Source organism: Narcine bancroftii, chromosome 4, assembly GCF_036971445.1.
Source record: "Narcine bancroftii isolate sNarBan1 chromosome 4, sNarBan1.hap1, whole genome shotgun sequence".
In the NCBI taxonomy this organism is placed as follows: Eukaryota; Metazoa; Chordata; class Chondrichthyes; order Torpediniformes; family Narcinidae; genus Narcine; species Narcine bancroftii.
This window is the reverse complement of record NC_091472.1, coordinates 53,324,785-53,345,642: the sequence shown is the minus strand read 5'-3', so window position 1 is coordinate 53,345,642 and position 20,858 is coordinate 53,324,785. Positions and strand designations below refer to the sequence as shown.

Below are 20,858 nucleotides of genomic sequence, written 5' to 3'. Positions count from 1 at the left end.
TGGTACAATAATGAAAGACAATAGGTGCATATACAGTTATACCCAAGAGGAGTGTCTTTAATGGTAGAGATAATGCACAGTCAATGTTAGTTCAGCAAGGCTCGCCAGAGGGGGGAGACAGACAGTTTAGCAGAGATTCAGCACAGTCACCTGACTCCAATTGCCAGATGCAGCCTTCATATAAAGTCCTTGTTGAAGTTTGCTACAAACTTAACCCATGATTGCTAATTCTTGTTTCATTTGAATATTTTAAGTTTTTGAACATTCTCATGTGAATCTTGCCTATAAATGTTATTACTAACTACATTCTGAAATAGTTCTGTAGCAAAGGGATTCTTGATATTTTGTATGATCAATTGCTTCTACATCTAATCCTCTTGCAATGAAGGCCAACATACTTTTTGCTTTCTTAACTGCACCTGCATTTTATCTTTCAGAGATTCGTGTACAAGTCTTTTTTGGACATCAACACTTTTACTTTGTTTTCTTACCAAATTGGATAACTTTATATTTAGCAATGTCTCACAAGTTTCTGCTCATGGAAATGATTGTAGTCCTGAAGACACAACAAGGGACCATTTAAGTTACCTTTAATTTAAGATCACACAATATAGGAGCAGAAGAAGGCCAATCGAGTCTGCTATTCCATTCTCTCTTGAGCTGGTCCATCCTCCCATCCAGACCCACTCCCCTGCCTTCTCCCAGTAACCCTTGATACCCTGACCAATGAAATACCTGCCAATCTCTGCCTCAAATACATCCAATGACCTCGCTTCCACTGCTGCCTGTGGCAATAAGTTTCAGACTCGCAACCCTCTGACTAATTTTTTTCTGCATTTGTTTTAAATTGATGCCCTTTTATTCTGAAGTTGTGCCCTCTTGTCTTAGACTCCCCTACCATGGGAAACAACCTTGCCACATCTATTCTGTCCCGGCCTTTCAGCATTCAAAATGTCCCCTCATCTTGTACTCCAGTGAGTATAGTCCAAGAGCTGACAAACATTCCTTATGTGCTAACCCTTTTATTCCTGGTATCCTAGTAAATCTTTGAACTCGCTCCAATGCCAGCACATCCTCTCTCAAATAAGGTGCCCAAAACTGTACACAGTTCACCAAGTGAGGTTTCATTAGTATCCTATAGAGTCTCAACATTACATCACTGCTCCCATGTGCTATTCCTCTAGAAATGAATGCCAAAATTACATTAGCTTGCTTCACCACCTACTCAACCTGGAGATGAACCTTTGGGGTATCCTGCATGAGGACTCCCAAGTCTCTGCACCTCCGAATTTTGAATTTTCTCCCCATCTAATCATCTGCCCCTCTATTTCTTCTATAAAACTATATGTCCATACACTTTCCAACATTGTATTTCATCTTCTGCTTCTTTTTCCAGTCTCCTAATCTATCCTTGCCTCTTGTATTGATTGTAACCTAGTTTTAAATGTTGATTGCAAACAGGGGTTCATATTATTTTCTTTATCCTGCAGGGGGGTAAACATCAATGTTCTGAGACATGAAGCTGAATTTTATGGGATTACTCCTCTAGGTACGTTTTACAGGATGTGCAATTTTTTTTATAACAATTTGTTACACTCAAATTGCTGTTCACATTAAATGGTAACTATTATTGGGGTATTCCCATGCTCGTTTACCTGTGTTTTACAATGTTGCACACACATTTATCTCATTCAATCTGTGAAAATAAGTTTTTGCAATGCATCGGATCCGTAGGTTTTTTTATTGCATGGAAAGCATTAATCATGCTTTTCTATTATGAATCTGTTTCCACTGTTGTTTTGCATTTACAAACATTGAGGAAATTAAATGCATTAAAAATGTGTGCACAGTGTATATCAATAGCGAGATATGAATATGCCATTTACTCGAGTGAAAATTAGCTACAATTCCTAGTTTGTTGTAAATGATCTATTCTCAGCTGGTCTTTGAAGTCAAGTGTGTGGAGAGATTAAAATTAGCTAAAATGTGTGCTCTTCATTGATTAAAATTGTTTGTTGGTGACTACTTGCTTAAAATTGCTTATTGGTAACTTTTACTGTAAAGTGTGAAGATTAAGTGGATAGGATTGCTTTACCTGTGATTTAGTTTGAAAACTCACTTTTAAAGCTTTGGTGTAAAGAACGGCAATGAGGAAGGTTCCAGATTATTGCTAGTAATTATGAAATAATGAAGAGGAGAAGAAAACTTGATGGCTCTTGTCTCTATGCTAAACTTGGTGGTAGAAAACAAAATTAGAAATGTAAATGGAAAATCATAAGTATGTTAAGAGGCAGTGAAGTGTAATTTAGGTGAGAAATAACAACACTTTTCCATGAATGCTAGCATAAATGTGCACATCTATTTCAGTCCACTTGCTCTATATTGTTCAACTAATTAATGGAGAATGGCTGAAATGTACTATATAGATTTCTATATAGGTTTGAGTTTAGAAAAGAAACAAAAGTCTGCACATGCTGAGAATGTAGTAAACGCACCTGCTGAGGAACTCAGCAGATCTTGCAGTGTCTATTAGGAGCCCTCCTTTAAGGTAAGAATTTAGGAAAGCCTAATTGACAAGTAGAATATGGTGAGAGTTGTTCGTAAAATATACAGCACATGTATATCTGCCTGTGATGCTGTTTAGGATGTACTACCTCCAAAGTCTTTTACAGGTTTGGTTATGCCTTATAAAGATCAATAAATATATCTCGGTGAAAATTTAACTGAACGCTATAACATTTCTCTGAATTAAACCATAACTTTTGAACTTTTTTCCTAGCTGCCATTGCTTTCTTGTATGAACTTAATTTGGGTTTCTTTATTTTAAACCATACCACAATTATAGGATGGAAACAGGCCATTTTGGCCCTTTAGTCTTCACCAAACTAAGTACTCTCGTCTAGTCTCATCTGCCTAACCCTCCATTGCCCTCCCATCCTATCCAATTTTTCCTTAAATGACAAAATTCACCCTGCCACCACTACTTCTCCTGGAAGCTCATTTCACACAGCCACCACTCTGAGTAAAGAAGTACCCCCTCATGTTACTTCTAAACTTTTGCCTCTTAACTTGTGACCTCTTGTTTCAATCTTTCCTATTCTCAATGGAAAATGGCTATCTACATCAACTCTATCTATTCCTCTCATAATCTTATATACCTCTATCAAATCTCTCGACTTTCTATACTCCAAAGAATAAAGACCTAATTTGCTCAATCTTTCTTTGTAATTCAGATGCTGAAATCCAGGAAACATTTTCGTAAATCTTCTCTCCACTCTCTACCTTGTTGATATTCTTCTTATAATTCAGTGACCAGAACTGCACACAGTACTCTCAATTTGGCTTCACCAGTACCTTGTACAGTCTCAACATCACTTCACAATTTCTGTATTCTATGCATTGATTTATAAAGGCTGGCATACCAAAAGCCTTTTTCACCACCCTATCCACATGAGATTCTACCTTCAGGGAACAATGTACCATTATTCCTAGATCTTTCTGCTCCACTGCATTCCTCAATGCCCTCCCATTTGCTACACAAGTCCTGGTTTGATTATTCTTACCAAAATGAAGCACTTCACAATTATCAACATTAAACTCCATCTGCCATCTTTCAGCCCACTCTTCTAAGCAGATCCAAATCCCCCTGCAATCTTTGAAAACCTTTATTATCCACAATTCTACCTATTTTAGTATCATCTGCATATTTACTAATCCAATTTACCACCCCATCATCGAGATCATTAATGTACATTGTTACAAGATCAAACCAGCAACCACAAAGAAGGCAGATCACACAGGGGTAAAGATGAACAATTACTTTATTAACAAAAATTCATCTTCAAACTTTAATTCAAAATCCCCCTTTTATAACAATGGCCACTGGTTACTATGCAAATTTCTATAACAGTGTAAAACTAATAAATTCCCTAGCCTAAATATAACATATGTAATTAAAGTCTAAGTTGTATTTCCAACCAGCCCACAGAGAAAAACAGACACAGAACACAAAACTTCGATCTCAACTGAAGCAAAGATCATAAACAAAATTCAGTTTGTTTGGTAAACTGAAGCAAAAAGATCTTTGAGTGAGAGAGAGAGAGCACAAAATTCAAAGTTGTCTTCTTGTGTTGCTTGCTGAGAGAGGAACAATGGCTTGGTCCGGATCCTTCTGGCTGCCTTCAGAATGTTCATCCCTTTTAAAATGCCCAACATTCTAAACTGTCTCCCAGACAATGACTCATGCTTAGGCCTCCTTCCACTCCACAGCCACACCCACTGGTGGTTTGTCTTCCAAGACCAGAAATTTCTAGATCATTTTCTGCATATGCCCAGTCCGTCTCCCACTCTCAGCAGTCCACCTTCACCTTGGCTCTTGGCAAACTGTCACTTTCCAACATAAAACCACACAACACAAAGGCCAATACACAACACAGAACTCTATAACAATATGACAAACAACAGTGGACCCAATGCAGATCCCTGAGGCACACTGCTTGTCCTGGCCTCCAACCTGACAAATAGTTACTCACTACGACTCTCTCTGGCATCTCCCTTCCAGCCACTGTTGAATCCATTTGACCATCTCAAAATTAATACCTAACCACGGAACCTTCCTAAATAACCTTCCATGCGGAACCTTATCGAAGGCCTTACTGAAGTCTATAGTCAACATCCACTGCTCTACCATCCTCATCATTCCTAGTCATCTCTTTAAAAAAAAATCCAACAAGATTAGTCAAACATGACCTTCCATGCACAAATCAGTGTTGAGTGTTCCTGATCAGATCCTGTCTATCCAGACACTTGTATATACTGAGAAAGCTTTCCATCATGTTACCTACCACAGACATCAAACTTACAGGCTGATAATTGCTAGGCTTGCTCCTCAAACCCCTTTTAAACAATGGAACCACATGTAAAATATGCCAATCCTCCGACACTATTCCCATCTCTAATGACATTTGAAAAACCACAGCCCCTCTGATTCTATCATACCTAAAGCAACAAAATCCAGGAATAGTTAGCTGCCAATCACATCCCTCCTGCAACCATGTTTCACTAATTGCTACCACATCATACTTCTGTGTCAATCCATATCCTCAGCTCATCCACTTTCTTTACAATGTTCCTAGCATTAAAATATGCATTTCAGAGATTTCCCACTTCTTACTCTGTTTGCCCCTATCTTTACAAACAACTATTATGTTCTTTTTCTATCTTCTCTCCTCCATCTTCATATAGAGCATCTCCCTTCTCTATCACCTGCCTTTCAACCCTCAAACACTGTCTACAAGCTTTCTCTGTTTGCAATCTAACCTCCTCCTTGCTGTTCTCTTCCATTTGGTTCCCTCCCCCAACCATTCTAGTTTAAAGTCTCACTAGGATCCTGGTGCCCCATTGCAACCCGTCCTTTCTTTACAGGCCACACCTACCCCAAAAATTGTCCCAGTGACCCAGAAACTAGAATCCCTGCCCCTTGCTCTACCCCTTCAGCCATACATTGATCTTCCACCTCATTCTATTCCTGCTCTCACTGTCACGTGGCACAGGCAGTAATCCCGAGATTACTCCCTTTGCGGTCCTTTTCAGTTCCCTACCTAATTCCCTGTACTCACTTTTCAGGATCTCTTCTCTATTCCTCCCTATGTTAATGGTACCTACATGTACCACGACCTCTGGCTCATCTCCCTCCCACTTTAGGATATCTTGGACATGAGCAGCAACATCCTGGACCCTGGTACCAGGGAGGCAAACCACCATCCAGTTCTCCTTACTGGATCCACAGAATCCCCTATCTGTCCTCCTAACTATTGAGTCCCCTTTGACTACTGACCTCCTTTTCCTTTCCCTTCCCTTCGGAGCCACAGAGACCAACCCTGTGCCAGAGGCACAACCACTGTTGCTTCCCCCAGCTAGGCTGTCCCCACCAACAGTACTCAAAGAGGAGTACTTATTATTGAGGGTGACAGCCACAGGGGTCCTCTCTAGCACCTTATCCTTCCCCTTCCTTCTCCTAACTGTGGCCCACTTGTCCTCTTCCTGTAACTCTGGTTTGACTAACTGACTGTAACTCCTGTCTGCGACATCCTCATTTTCCCTGATCAGAGTGAGGTCATCAAACTGCAGCTTTAGTACCGTAAAATAGTCCCTGAGAAGTCACAGCTCAGCACACCTGGCACAGTTATGGATGTCTGTGAGGCTCAAAGACTCCAGGGCCTCCCACAGCTGACACTGAAAACAGCAAACTGCTCTCACTCCCCCTTTCCTCAAATGCAATAGAAAGAAAAAAAGTAAATAACTAATCAACCTTAATGCAAACAAGCTTGACCTCTGCTTGCCAAAACCTCTAAGGGTCACTCCCTGACTTTTTCCCCTCTTATTGGCCTCTGCCAATTAACTACTCACTCCCAAAAAATAATACTCAAATTAACTATTTGCCTACCACATCCTTTTTTTAAAAAAGCCTCACTCTCTCTTCTGCTCTCTCCTTTTTACTTACTGGCCCTCTCACTCACTCCTTGCACCTCGGTGCTGCCCCTCTTACCCGAACTAGGCCCAAGACCAGTTAGCACACCCTTTTTCACTTACCAGCTCTGTTGCTCACTCCTCCTCAGTGCTGCTCCTCTTGCCCAATTTCAATTTGGGGGGAGGCGGGGAAACGATGCCAAATTCTGTTTAGCTTTAGTTTCTGTCTTACTTCATTAATGTTAAGATTGTGATTTTCAATTGAGCATGATCCTAAATGTTTTTATCCAATAATTTTTCAGAATGTAAAAGTTTCAAGCTAATTATCATTCTATCACTGCTATTCACATTAAAGGGTATTATTGTTATGAGAATATCCCTAACTTAAAAGTGTTGGTTAATTTTTATCACCTTTCTATCATCATCCAATGGAAAGCATATTTTGTGTGCTAAAACACCTTCATGAAACAGAATACATAAAAATGGCCCTGAAGAGGATAGTGCTATTATTCAGTTTAAAAAAAAAATCCATTGGATTTTTTGTTTTAGTTCATATTTTAGGAGTCTATTTCTCCCATTTCTCAAATGATTTCTATTAGCCCTTTCCTCCATTCTTCTTAAAACCTATTCTGTCATGTGTCCATCAACTCACACAACCTTATTCTCCTGCTACTCGCCTTCACTGAAGTATAGTATTTATAAGCCAACTAACTTAATGGGGCTAAATGGGAAGGAAATGGAGCACTGAGAGCAAACTAATGCACTTACAAGGAGAAGACAGGCACTCGATCCTTTATCCAGAACCCTTGAGGGACGGTGTGTTCCGAATTTTGGATTTTTTCGAATTTCGGAAAGCCCACATGAATTGTGGCGTATCCACTCCCACCCCATTCCAGTCACCCGGCCATCTCCCCCAAGCGCAGGTCCCTCGACCGCCTCCCCCAAGCGCTGGCCGCCTCTCTCCCCACTTACCGGACTTTGGAATTTTCCAGATTTTAGATGTCCAGATAAAGTATTGTGTACCTGTATTACAAACTCCACACAGGTAACATTTGAGATAAGGATTAAGCCTTGGTCACTGGGACATGTTGCATTACTATGACGCAAGGGTCATTTTATTTACATTTGAATATTTTTTCCATTGGTTTTATTTGAGATCGAAGGGTTTATTATTCAGTATTTAAGCCATCTACCAGATATTTTATTAAGAATGTCAGGGGTTTATGTTCAGTTGTGAGTCTGGTAAATACTTGGAAATAACAGACAGAGGTAATGAAAATAAATATCGAAATGGGCTGCTTTTCTTCCTATTCGCTTTTTTATTTTAGTTCGTCGACTGTTGCTCTGTGAAGAACTTGAACGATCGTCATGTGGTAGTGTTCTCTTCCATGGATACCTGCCCCCTCCAGGTAATTTTGATTTTATTATGAGCTGTGACACAGTGTAGACTTTCATAAAGTCTACATGCATGCATGTAACAAACAATAGTTTTTCATATTACTTGCTTCTTGTTCTTTAAATGCAGTGCAACATCTTTTGTAGTGAGAGTAGTACTAGCTGGGCTACAAATGTCTCCGCAAGTGACTTGTTGTACATTGGCTAGAAGGGATGTATTTTTTCACCTAACATTGAAACGTCTGATTAATTTGATCTTGTCACCTGTTAACTATGCTGTAATTATTCTGAGAGAAAATTCACACATATTGATCAGACAAAAGAGTGTATCAGCTCTAGGTTGTCAAGAAAGACAACACTAAAATTGCAATGGGATCTTGATCAACTGGGAATGTGGGCCAATATATAGCAAATGGAATTTAACTTGGGCATGTGTGAGGTGTTGCATTTTGAGAAGTCAGACCAGGGCATGACCTGCACAGCAAATGGCAGGAGGCCTGGACCGTGTTGTAAAGCAGACACCTAGGGGAAGAACACAGTTCCCTGAAAGTGGTGACATAGGGAGAAGAACACAGTTCCCTGAAAGTGGTGACATAGGGAGAGAGCAATGAAAAAAAGTGTCTAACATGCTTGCTTTCATCAGTCCGGACACTGAGTGCAAGAGTTGGGTAGTGATATTACAACATATGGAGAATTGTGTCTAGTTCTGACGAGAATTGTGTGTAGTTCTGATCGTGTAGCTTTAGCAAGGATGTTATTTAAGCTGGAAAAGGTGCAGATCACTACTGGTAGTGAACCTGGTTCTATACATTGTTTATATGATTATGATGGAGGCTTTCATCAAATGCTTTCTTCAATCCTTTGATTCAGTATCCAGTGGTTAAGATTTTTTCTAATATTCATGGACTAATAAAAATTTAATTGGCTCTGCCCTTCAAATGTAATGGATTGTACTGAAGCGGCGACTACACTGCTAACTGAAGGATTGCACAACCAGACGGGTTGAGTTCAGTGAGCAAAGACTGATTTATTGCAGGCTGGTCTTATACCCCCAGCCCGGACCTGGCTGAGAACCACGCTGTGGAACCCCGACGTCACTGGGGTGTCACGTGGGTCCCCAAGCGCGGGCTTCTCAGCCCGGTACCGAGGTCGGGAGGAAACCCCTGACGGCGCCATTTTGGCGAGCTGCCCCGCCGCGTGTGTGTCAAGCGGGGCCGGTTCGCCTGCCTAATGGCGTACCGCCACAGCACTATGATAAGGACTGACAAAAGTCAAAGTTTTGAATTAAATTAAAAGGGTTTTAACATTAGTAAAATTGAGGAATTTGATATTAGTGTATAATTGCTGCAAAAGCAAAGGATAATGTATTGAATAATAGGTGTTACAAGTAATATACATGCAGATACATGAATTGACCACTTAATGTCACTGCAGAGTAGTTTAAGATCTTAAAGCTTAACTTGGAACATTATCCCTTTTTCAAGTTGCAGCCCAGTTAATTGATCATATAGTGTCCCAGAATAGGAAGCCTTTTGTGCTGTTTCCACTGGGTTACCTTTAACCGGGACACTGCTTTATCTCCAGGGATCGGAGAATCTACCTTTGAATGGAATAGATGGAAGTTGTCCTTTTTCCACTGGCTTAATCAATGCATCAGCTGATGCCAGGGATATGAGTAGGGTTAGAGGCTGTCAATCCCTGGCTTGATTTGATGCCAGCATGCTGATTGTTTTCTTTTTCCACTGGACCCTATCCCAGTTAATTTCCCCTTAATTCCTGGGACAAGGTGCCAGTGGAAAAGGGGCTATTGATAAAGGAAAATGATGGAGGCAAGAAGATTTATTTGAAAAGTGTAAAGTAGAAAATCGTACAGTGTATGTAGATTTCAATGTTGGTAGACATTTGAGTGGAATCCATTTCTGGTTTAGAAGGAAATTCCATTGAGAGCAAACCATTTTATTTTTTTTTTAATTTATAGAAAAATCACACTGGAGTAATTGAAGAGCTGATTCTTATATCCCTGAGATGAGTTAGAGTAATGCCAGAAATTACAGTGCTAAAATTCTGGGGTAAAACTTAAAACTGATTTGAAATCACCCACTTCAGGCTTTGGAGGGGTGAGAATGAGAGAATAGCTGTGAAACAAATACAGAAATGCTTGAAGAACTCTGCGAGTCAAGCAACATCTGTTGAAAGAGAAAGCAGTTAGCATTTCACATCAAAGACCATCAGATCCAGGAAAGAGAAGTTGGTCTCAGAGGTGGGGATGATGGTCAGCTATTGACTGGTTTGAGTAATATGTTGTTAATCTTTTGACATCGGGGATATTATATGGACTGTCTGATTGGGATGTGCTGCAGGATAAAATGTACAAAAGATGATAGAGAAAAGAATAGCAAGCACAAAGATAAATGAGTTAGTTTTGAAATTCATGAAGTCAATATTGAGACTTCAGCTGAAGTGAAAAAATAATGTCCTTTGAGCTTGCATTGGGTCTCATTGTAATAGTGCAGGAATCCACAGAGAGTGACCACAATGTCACCCTATCCTCACAAGATGAGCAACACATTACAAAGGCAAAATATCTTGACTGTCTAAAATCATTTCACCCTATAACAGACATTCTGTTTGTTTCACCCAGTTCTCCCTTCCACCCCTCCCCTGCTGATCGTCACTGCTTTCTCTCTTTTTCAATTCTGAAGAAGGATGTTCAACCAAAAAATGTCTGTTGATTTCTCTTTCCACAGAAGTTGCCAAACTCAGCATTTCTGTGTTTGTTTCAAATTCCATCTGTTTTAGTAATTTTGCAACCATAGTTGAGCATCCTCACAGGAAATAATTTGGTGTTTCAAAGATTATGCTTTCTTTTTTTAAAAAAAATTTTCTTTTACCCAAGTCACTTTATTTTTAAACATGACCCACCTTGCATCTGTCACGATCCAACACATTTATATGCACGTACACTCTTTCAACCTTGCAATTAATTGCATCTTCTGCAGAATTTGTTTCCATGTTGAACTGAAGTCAAGTTGTGAATAGCATATCATCATCATCTTGCTACGTGGAAAATAATTGTTGTGAATAACCATGCAGGAGGGATTTGGCAAGGGGCCTTTGAATATCCTGAGAAGATTTGGCATTTAAAGATGTATGTGAATAAACAGAACAAGTACTTGCAGATTTCAGAAAAATTTTGCTTTTTCTTTTCAAATAATTAATGATTAATGTGTTCAATACTGCTAGCTCTTCCCAGTAGAAAAGGAAGCATTGGGGGGCATGGAGCCTTGCAGGATACTAAATCTGGACAAAGTATTACAGAAGGGGCTGTTCGTCCCAACTCAGCTCCTTCTGTGTCAACTGGAGTCATCTCTACTGAAGGCTCTGCCAGATTGGGTAAGAATGTTTATTTATCCTCTATATGCATAACTCAATATCTTAGTATTATTGTTGCACCAGCATACCAGTCTTTTAATAACATGGGTGGCATTTTTAGTTTTCATTGAATTGACCCTTGAGATTAATAAATGTTCTTACAAAATTATAAAGAATTACCTGAACATTATTTCTTGTGTAACCATCTGGTCATTACTTTTCATATGTACATTTGTTGTGGTGAGTGAAGCATGTGCACATCACTGTTCTAGATAATAGATTTTAAATATAATGGACTCTTAACCAAATAAATTGATGAAAAGTTGATTAGCAGGTGCACCAGCTATGTTTTAAATTTTAAAAAAGCTGCAAATCTATCATTTTGATCCAGCAATATTGCACAAGAATATCAAGAAGTCTTTTCATGCTTGGATTCTGTGTATTTTTCAATCCTTGGAGGAATGAAAATGTCCAGGTAGTTTTTAAAATGTACTTTGAACAAAAGTCTAGTGTTTTAAGAAAATTGCTCCTCTGTTGAATTAACAACTGTTATAATTGTACCAATTGAAGAACAGATTTTGATTTGAAGTATTAATATACATAAACATGCATATATGGTACATTTACAGAATGCACAATAAAATGGTAAATTACATATAACCATATAACCACTTACAGCACATAACAGGCCAGTTCGGCCCTACTAGTCCATACCGTAGCAAATCCCCACCCTCCTAGTCCCACTGACCAGCACCCAGTCCATACCCCTCTAGTCCCCACCTATCCATGTAACGATCCAGTCTTTCCTTAAATGTAACCAATGATCCCGCCTCGACCACGTCTGCCGGAAGCTCATTCCACATCCCCACCACCCTCTGCGTAAAGAAATTTCCCCTCATGTTCCCCTTATAATTTTCCCCCTTCAATCTTAAACCATGTCCTCTAGTTTGAATCTCCCCCTTTCTTAATTGAAAAAGCCTATCCACATTTACTGTCTGTCCCTTTTAAAATCTTAAACACCTCTATCAAGTCCCCTCTCAATCTTCTACGCTCCAGAGAAAAAAGCCCCAGTCTGCACAACCTTTCCCTGTAACTCAGACCCTGAAATCCTGTCAACATTCTCGTGAACCTTCTCTGCACTCTCTCTATTTTGTTTATATCTTTCTTATAATTTGGTGACCAAAACTGTACACAGTACTCCAAATTTGGCCTCACCAATGCCTTGTACAATTTCATCTTAACATCCCTACTCTTGAATTCAATACTCCGATTTATGAAGGCCAACGTTCCAAATGCTACAACTCAGCAAATTATAAAAGCGTGTAAGGCACGTCCATAATATATAAAACATAAACACATCTAATAATTTTAACATGGATACTCATGTCTCTAAACCCCCTCCCCTTGCATGGCTTAAAAAAAAGAAAAAAAAATGTAACTCATTCCTGGAGTTAAATAACAAAGTACTAAAGTTTAGGATTTCTATAATGTCTAAAGGTTGTGGAAGAAATTCAAGAATGGTCCCCAGAACATTTGAAATCTTATATTTGAGTTACTAATTGAGTAACGAATCTTTTCTAGATTTAAACAGGACATAATGTCCCTTAACCACTAAGCATGGGAAGGCGGGGCAGCATATAAGCAATATCTCTCACTGGGCTAAGAGAAAGGTAAAAGACGGAACTCGACATTCTCTCCAAAAGAACCTCGTCCTCTCCAGTTGTCCCAAAAAGAGCATCTAAAGGATTAGGCTCTAGTTTTAAATTAAGGATTAAAGATAAAGTTTGAAACACACCTCTCCAATATCCTTCAAGACCAGAACCTGTCCATTTATCACAGCAAGGTTCTACATCTGAATAAATATGAGATAATTTAACTTTAGACATATGAGCCCCATGTACAACTTTAAATTGTAACAAACAATGATGTGGCAGTGGAGTAGGTGAAAAGAGCGGAGTAGGTGAGGAGTTGAGATGGGAGTCTCAGTGAGTAGAGGCGGGGAGTCCAAGTGTGGTTTAGTTCGTTTGAAGAAGCAGGAGTAGCAGTGCAGAACCAGGACCGACAAAGCCCAGTTGGAGCAATGGAGAAGGGAGTATCAATTATTTATAAGTAATTAATAAAATAGTAAAAGCGCATTGATGGATGTGTGTGTGTGGTGTATATATCACAGCAACTTGTTCTTGTATAACGAGTTACAGTGATCTGAGATTTTTGATTGCCATTAGGGAGTCAGGGAGGAATTTTCCAAGTTTTTCCTAGATTGGCTAAAGGTTTTTCACCTCATCCAGGAGACACACAACCAATATAAGTAGGGTGGAAGTATAGTGTCACAAATAAATAATAATAAATAAATAACAGGAAAAGTTAGGGAGATTTTTTAAAGTTATTATAAAGTTTTAAGGAGTGAAAGAAAGTTAATGAGAGATAGAGGGTAAAAGAGAAGGTGAAAGGTGAGTAAAAGCTAGATTTTTAAAAAAGTGAGGGATTTTAAAAGATTTAGGATAGGAGGTTGGTTGAGTTACAAAGAAAAGTTTAGGTACAGAGTGGAGTTCTGAGAGAGTTGAATTAGAGTTTATGAATTAGAGATAGTGGAAAAAAATTATATAAAAAGGAAAGAAACGGGGTTAGAGTGAACTGTTATTGTTTTGAGGAACTACTGAAGTAGAGTTCAGTGAGAGTTAGATAAAATAGTTAAAATCAGGAGGGGCTAGTGGAATAGATAGTTATATATGTATGTATATATATGTATGGTTATATATGTATGTATATATATGTATGTATATATATGTATGTATATATATGTATGTATATATATGTATGTATATATATGTATGTATATATATGTATGTATATATATGTATGTATGTATGTATGTATATGTATGTATGTATGTATGTATATGTATGTATGGAGCGGAGACAACGCTGGTGGAAGCGTTCTAGGAGCCGTAGGTGGTGCCGGTAGAGGACCCATGATTCGGAGCCGAACAGGAGTGTGGGTATGACAACGGGCTCTGTCTCCGCTCCATCCTCAACATCCATTGGAGCGCTCACACCCCTAACGTCGAGGTACTCGAGATGGCAGAGGTCGACAGCATCGAGTCCACGCTGCTGAAGATCCAGCTGCGCTGGATGGGTCACGTCTCCAGAATGGAGGACCATCGCCTTCCCAAGATCGTATTATATGGCGAGCTCTCCACTGGCCACCGTGACAGAGGTGCACCAAAGAAAAGGTACAAGGACTGCCTAAAGAAATCTCTTGGTGCCTGCCACATTGACCACCGCCAGTGGGCTGATAACGCCTCAAACCGTGCATCTTGGCGCCTCACAGTTTGGCGGGCAGCAGCCTCCTTTGAAGAAGACCGCAGAGCCCACCTCACTGACAAAAGGCAAAGGAGGAAAAACCCAACACCCAACCCCAACCAACCAATTTTCCCTTGCAACCGCTGCAATCGTGTCTGCCTGTCCCGCATCGGACTGGTCAGCCACAAACGAGCCTGCAGCTGACGTGGACTTTTTACCCCCTCCATAAATCTTCGTCCGCGAAGCCAAGCCAAAGAAAGAAAGAAGGTATGTATGTATGTATATATATATGTATGTATATATATATGTATGTATATATATATATGTATGTATATATGTGTGTGTGTGTGTGTGTGTGTGTGTGTGTGTGTGTGTGTGTGTGTGTGTGTGTGTGTGTGTGTGTGTGTGTGTGTGTGTGTGTGTGTGTGTGTGTGTGTGTGTGTGTGTGTGTGTGTGTGTGTGTGTGTGTGTGTGTGTGTGTGTGTGTGTGTGTGTGTGTGTGTGTGTGTGTGTGTGTGTGTGTGTGTGTCTGTCTGTCTGTCTGTCTGTCTGTCTGTCTGTCTGTCTGTCTGTCTGTCTGTCTGTCTGTCTGTCTGTCTGTCTGTCTGTCTGTCTGTCTGTCTGTCTGTCTGTCTGTCTGTCTGTCTGTCTGTCTGTCTGTCTGTCTGTCTGTCTGTCTGTCTGTCTGTCTGTCTGTCTGTCTGTCTGTCTGTCTGTCTGTCTGTCTGTCTGTCTGTCTGTCTGTCTGTCTGTCTGTCTGTCTGTCTGTCTGTCTGTCTGTCTGTCTGTCTGTCTGTCTGTCTGTCTGTCTGTCTGTCTGTCTGTCTGTCTGTCTGTCTGTCTGTCTGTCTGTCTGTCTGTCTGTCTGTCTGTCTGTCTGTCTGTCTGTCTGTCTGTCTGTCTGTCTGTCTGTCTGTCTGTCTGTCTGTCTGTCTGTCTGTCTGTCTGTCTGTCTGTCTGTCTGTCTGTCTGTCTGTCTGTCTGTCTGTCTGTCTGTCTGTCTGTCTGTCTGTCTGTCTGTCTGTCTGTCTGTCTGTCTGTCTGTCTGTCTGTCTGTCTGTCTGTCTGTCTGTCTGTCTGTCTGTCTGTCTGTCTGTCTGTCTGTCTGTCTGTCTGTCTGTCTGTCTGTCTGTCTGTCTGTCTGTCTGTCTGTCTGTCTGTCTGTCTGTCTGTCTGTCTGTCTGTCTGTCTGTCTGTCTGTCTGTCTGTCTGTCTGTCTGTCTGTCTGTCTGTCTGTCTGTCTGTCTGTCTGTCTGTCTGTCTGTCTGTCTGTCTGTCTGTCTGTCTGTCTGTCTGTCTGTCTGTCTGTCTGTCTGTCTGTCTGTCTGTCTGTCTGTCTGTCTGTCTGTCTGTCTGTCTGTCTGTCTGTCTGTCTGTCTGTCTGTCTGTCTGTCTGTCTGTCTGTCTGTCTGTCTGTCTGTCTGTCTGTCTGTCTGTCTGTCTGTCTGTCTGTCTGTCTGTCTGTCTGTCTGTCTGTCTGTCTGTCTGTCTGTCTGTCTGTCTGTCTGTCTGTCTGTCTGTCTGTCTGTCTGTCTGTCTGTCTGTCTGTCTGTCTGTCTGTCTGTCTGTCTGTCTGTCTGTCTGTCTGTCTGTCTGTCTGTCTGTCTGTCTGTCTGTCTGTCTGTCTGTCTGTCTGTCTGTCTGTCTGTCTGTCTGTCTGTCTGTCTGTCTGTCTGTCTGTCTGTCTGTCTGTCTGTCTGTCTGTCTGTCTGTCTGTCTGTCTGTCTGTCTGTCTGTCTGTCTGTCTGTCTGTCTGTCTGTCTGTCTGTCTGTCTGTCTGTCTGTCTGTCTGTCTGTCTGTCTGTCTGTCTGTCTGTCTGTCTGTCTGTCTGTCTGTCTGTCTGTCTGTCTGTCTGTCTGTCTGTCTGTCTGTCTGTCTGTCTGTCTGTCTGTCTGTCTGTCTGTCTGTCTGTCTGTCTGTCTGTCTGTCTGTCTGTCTGTCTGTCTGTCTGTCTGTCTGTCTGTCTGTCTGTCTGTCTGTCTGTCTGTCTGTCTGTCTGTCTGTCTGTCTGTCTGTCTGTCTGTCTGTCTGTCTGTCTGTCTGTCTGTCTGTCTGTCTGTCTGTCTGTCTGTCTGTCTGTCTGTCTGTCTGTCTGTCTGTCTGTCTGTCTGTCTGTCTGTCTGTCTGTCTGTCTGTCTGTCTGTCTGTCTGTCTGTCTGTCTGTCTGTCTGTCTGTCTGTCTGTCTGTCTGTCTGTCTGTCTGTCTGTCTGTCTGTCTGTCTGTCTGTCTGTCTGTCTGTCTGTCTGTGCGTCTGTCTGTGCGTCTGTCTGTGCGTCTGTCTGTGCGTCTGTCTGTGCGTCTGTCTGTGCGTCTGTCTGTGCGTCTGTCTGTGCGTCTGTCTGTGCGTCTGCGCGTCTGCGCGTCTGCGCGTCTGCGCGTCTGCGCGTCTGCGCGTCTGCGCGTCTGCGCGTCTGCGCGTCTGCGCGTCTGCGCGTCTGCGCGTCTGCGCGTCTGCGCGTCTGCGCGTCTGCGCGTCTGCGCGTCTGCGCGTCTGCGCGTCTGCGCCTGCGCGTCTGCGCCTGCGCGTCTGCGCCTGCGCGTCTGCGCCTGCGCGTCTGCGCCTGCGCGTCTGCGCCTGCGCGTCTGCGCCTGCGCGTCTGCGCCTGCGCGTCTGCGCCTGCGCGTCTGCGCCTGCGCGTCTGCGCCTGCGCGTCTGCGCCTGCGCGTCTGCGCCTGCGCGTCTGCGCCTGCGCGTCTGCGCCTGCGCGTCTGCGCCTGCGCGTCTGCGCCTGCGCGTCTGCGCCTGCGCGTCTGCGCCTGCGCGTCTGCGCCTGCGCGTCTGCGCCTGCGCGTCTGCGCCTGCGCGTCTGCGCCTGCGCGTCTGCGCCTGCGCGTCTGCGCCTGCGCGTCTGCGCCTGCGCGTCTGCGCCTGCGCGTCTGCGCCTGCGCGTCTGCGCCTGCGCGTCTGCGCCTGCGCGTCTGCGCCTGCGCGTCTGCGCCTGCGCGTCTGCGCCTGCGCGTCTGCGCCTGCGCGTCTGCGCCTGCGCGTCTGCGCCTGCGCGTCTGCGCCTGCGCGTCTGCGCCTGCGCGTCTGCGCCTGCGCGTCTGCGCCTGCGCGTCTGCGCCTGCGCGTCTGCGCCTGCGCGTCTGCGCCTGCGCGTCTGCGCCTGCGCGTCTGCGCCTGCGCGTCTGCGCCTGCGCGTCTGCGCCTGCGCGTCTGCGCCTGCGCGTCTGCGCCTGCGCGTCTGCGCCTGCGCGTCTGCGCCTGCGCGTCTGCGCCTGCGCGTCTGCGCCTGCGCGTCTGCGCCTGCGCGTCTGCGCCTGCGCGTCTGCGCCTGCGCGTCTGCGCCTGCGCGTCTGCGCCTGCGCGTCTGCGCCTGCGCGTCTGCGCCTGCGCGTCTGCGCCTGCGCGTCTGCGCCTGCGCGTCTGCGCCTGCGCGTCTGCGCCTGCGCGTCTGCGCCTGCGCGTCTGCGCCTGCGCGTCTGCGCCTGCGCGTCTGCGCCTGCGCGTCTGCGCCTGCGCGTCTGCGCCTGCGCGTCTGCGCCTGCGCGTCTGCGCCTGCGCGTCTGCGCCTGCGCGTCTGCGCCTGCGCGTCTGCGCCTGCGCGTCTGCGCCTGCGCGTCTGCGCCTGCGCGCCTGCGCGTCTGCGCGCCTGCGCGCCTGCGCGCCTGCGCGCCTGCGCGCCTGCGCGCCTGCGCGCGTCTGCGTGTATGTATATATGTGTATGTGTATATATGTATATATACATATGGGGGAGGGTTGGTTTCAAAATAATTATGGAGAAAGATGGGTCTGGATTCAGGGTTGAGATTTTTTAATTGGAGAAAGGCTAATTTTGAGATGAGAATGGATTTGGAAGGTGTGGACTGGGATAAATTTTGTGAGAAGGATGTTAAAGAAAAATAGAGGGCATTCAAAGGTGAAATTTTAAGGGCACGGAGATGGTATGTTCCTGTTAGGATGAAAGGAAAGGTTAAAAGTTTTAGGGAACCTTGGTTTTCAAGGGTTATTTGAAATGTGGTTCAGAAAAAGAGGGGTGTACAAAAATTATAGACAGTATGAAGTAAATGAGGTTTTACAGGAATATAAAGAATGCAAAAAGAATCTTAAGGAAATTAGAAAGGCTAAAAGGAGATATGAGGTTGCTTTGTCAAGAAGGTGAAAATAAATCCAAAGGGTTTTACAGACATATTAAGAACAAAAGGATAGTGAGGGATAAAATTGGTTTCCTAAAGGATGAGAGTGGACAGCTATGCATGGAACTAAAAGAGAAGGGGGAGATTTTGAACAGTTTTTTTTCCAGTATTTACTAAGGAAAAAGATATTGAATTGTGTAAAGTAATGTAAATAAATAGGGAAGTTATAGAAACAATGATGATTAAAGAAGTACTTGTGCTTTTAAGGAAAGTAAAGGTGAATAAGTCTCCAGGTCCTGACAAAAAAACTCCTTTGGACCTTGAGGGAGTATAGTGTAGAAATAATCGGGGCCTTAACAAGGATATTTAAAATGTCATTAGTAATAGGAATGGTGCCAGAGGATTGGAGGGAAGCTCATGTAGTTCCATTATTTAAAAGAAGTGCTTGGAGTAAATCTAGTAATTATAGGTCTGTAAGTATAACGTCAGTGGTGGGTAGGTTGATGGGAAGTATTAGACATGGTATATATAAATATTTGGATAGGCAGGGTTTGATTAGGAACAGTCAACATGGATTTGTGAGGGGAAGATCATGTTTGACAAACCTTATTGAATTTTTTGAGGAGGTTACTAGGAAAATTGATGAAGGCTAGGCATGGATGTTGTGTGTGTATATATGGACTTTAGTCCATATATACACATATAGTCCAGGGTTCCTCAGGGAAATTTAGTTTGGAAGGTTCAGTCATTAGGTATTAACATTGAAGTAGTAAGATGGATACAGAAATGGTTGAATGGGAGATGACAAAGAGTAGATAACTGTTTGTCAGATTGGAAGCTGTTGATTAGTGCTTCCGGATCAATTACAATTTGTCATATACATTAATGATCTGGATGATGGGGTGGTAAATTGGAATAGTAAGTGTGCAGATGATACTGAGATAGGTAGAGCTGTGGATAGTGAAGAAGGGTTTTAAAGCTTGCAGAGAGATTTTGGCCAGTTAGAAGAGTGGCCTGAAAAATGGCAGATGGAGTTTAATGCAGATGTATAATCAAAATAGGATGTGTATGGTGAATGGTAGGGCATTGAAGAGTGCAGTAGGACAGCGGGACCTAGGAACAATGGTACCTTGTTCCCTCAGGATGAACTCTCATGTGGATAGGGTGGTGAAGAAAGCTTATAGTATATTGACCTTTATAAATCAGATCATTGAGTATAGGAGCTGGGATGTTATGTTAAAATTGTACAAAACATTGGTGAGGCCAAATTTTGAGTATTGTGTACACTTTTGGTCACCAAAGTATAGGAAAGATATCAAAAAATTGGAGAATGCAGAGAAGATTTACTAGAATGTTGCCAGGGTTACATGGTCTAAGTCATAAGGAAATGTTAATAACTATGTTGGGTAAATGTTGGAGCATAGAAGGTTGAGAGGAGATTTAATTAAGGTATTTAAAATTCTTAGGGGTATAGATAGAGTTGACGGAGAGGCTTTTTCCTTTAAAAAATGGAGAGATACAAATAAGAGAACATGAGTTGAGAGTTGGGGGTGCAAAGGTTTAGAGGAAACATGAGGGGGGATTTGCTCAGAGTGTGGTGGGTGTGTGGAACGAGCTTCCAGATGAAATGGTGGAGGCAGGCTCAATATTAGCATTTAAGGAGAAGCTGGATATGTATATAGATTGGAAAGGAATGGATGGTTGCGGGTTGAGTGTAGGTCAATGGGGCATGGTGGGAGAAAGTGTTCAGCGTGGACTAGAAGTGCCAAGTTGGCCTGTTTCTATGCTGTAATTGTAACATGGTTATATGTACACATAAAGATATATTAACTTAAAAATTGAATCCCAAAACTTGTCCGATATTGAAAGATTTGAATCCAGTTCCTAGGCATTTTTAATTTTACCTCAAGGTGTGTGTCTTAAACTTACCAATTTATCGTAAATAATGGATATTAGACCTTTATGAGAAAGTTGTAAACTAAAAAACTTATAATGTTCGCATGAAGTGCCATAGGTCTCTGAGACTGAAGAAAGTGTCTGATTTACAAATATCTGAAAAAATGAGTATTTGGTAAGTTGAACTTTTCAGAAAGCTGTTCATATGGTTCAAAACTATTGTCAATAAAAAGATCCTTGAAATGTTCAATACCCAATCTGAATCAATCATGAAAAGCAAAACCATGTAATGAAGGTTGAAAAAAAAAGATGATTGGGCAGAATAGGAATTGAAAGAGAAAAATCA

At 42.6% G+C, this 20,858-nt stretch overlaps 1 protein-coding gene across 3 annotated transcripts in view; it reads left to right on the top strand.

Annotated features, from left to right (window-relative positions):
- kctd3 (potassium channel tetramerization domain containing 3) overlaps positions 1–20,858 on the top strand; it is a 96,069-nt gene that overhangs the window by 40,843 nt on the left and 34,368 nt on the right. Inside the window, exons 5-7 of one of the 3 annotated variants that reach the window (XM_069931290.1) lie at positions 1,491–1,549; positions 7,797–7,877; positions 11,107–11,256. In XM_069931290.1, coding sequence (XP_069787391.1) covers positions 1,491–1,549; positions 7,797–7,877; positions 11,107–11,256 — 290 coding nt within the window. Of the gene's footprint in view, positions 1–1,490; positions 1,550–7,796; positions 7,878–11,106; positions 11,257–11,600; positions 11,711–20,858 lie in introns of those variants that run through there. The other 2 variants (XM_069931292.1, XM_069931291.1) reach the window with 2 other exon arrangements.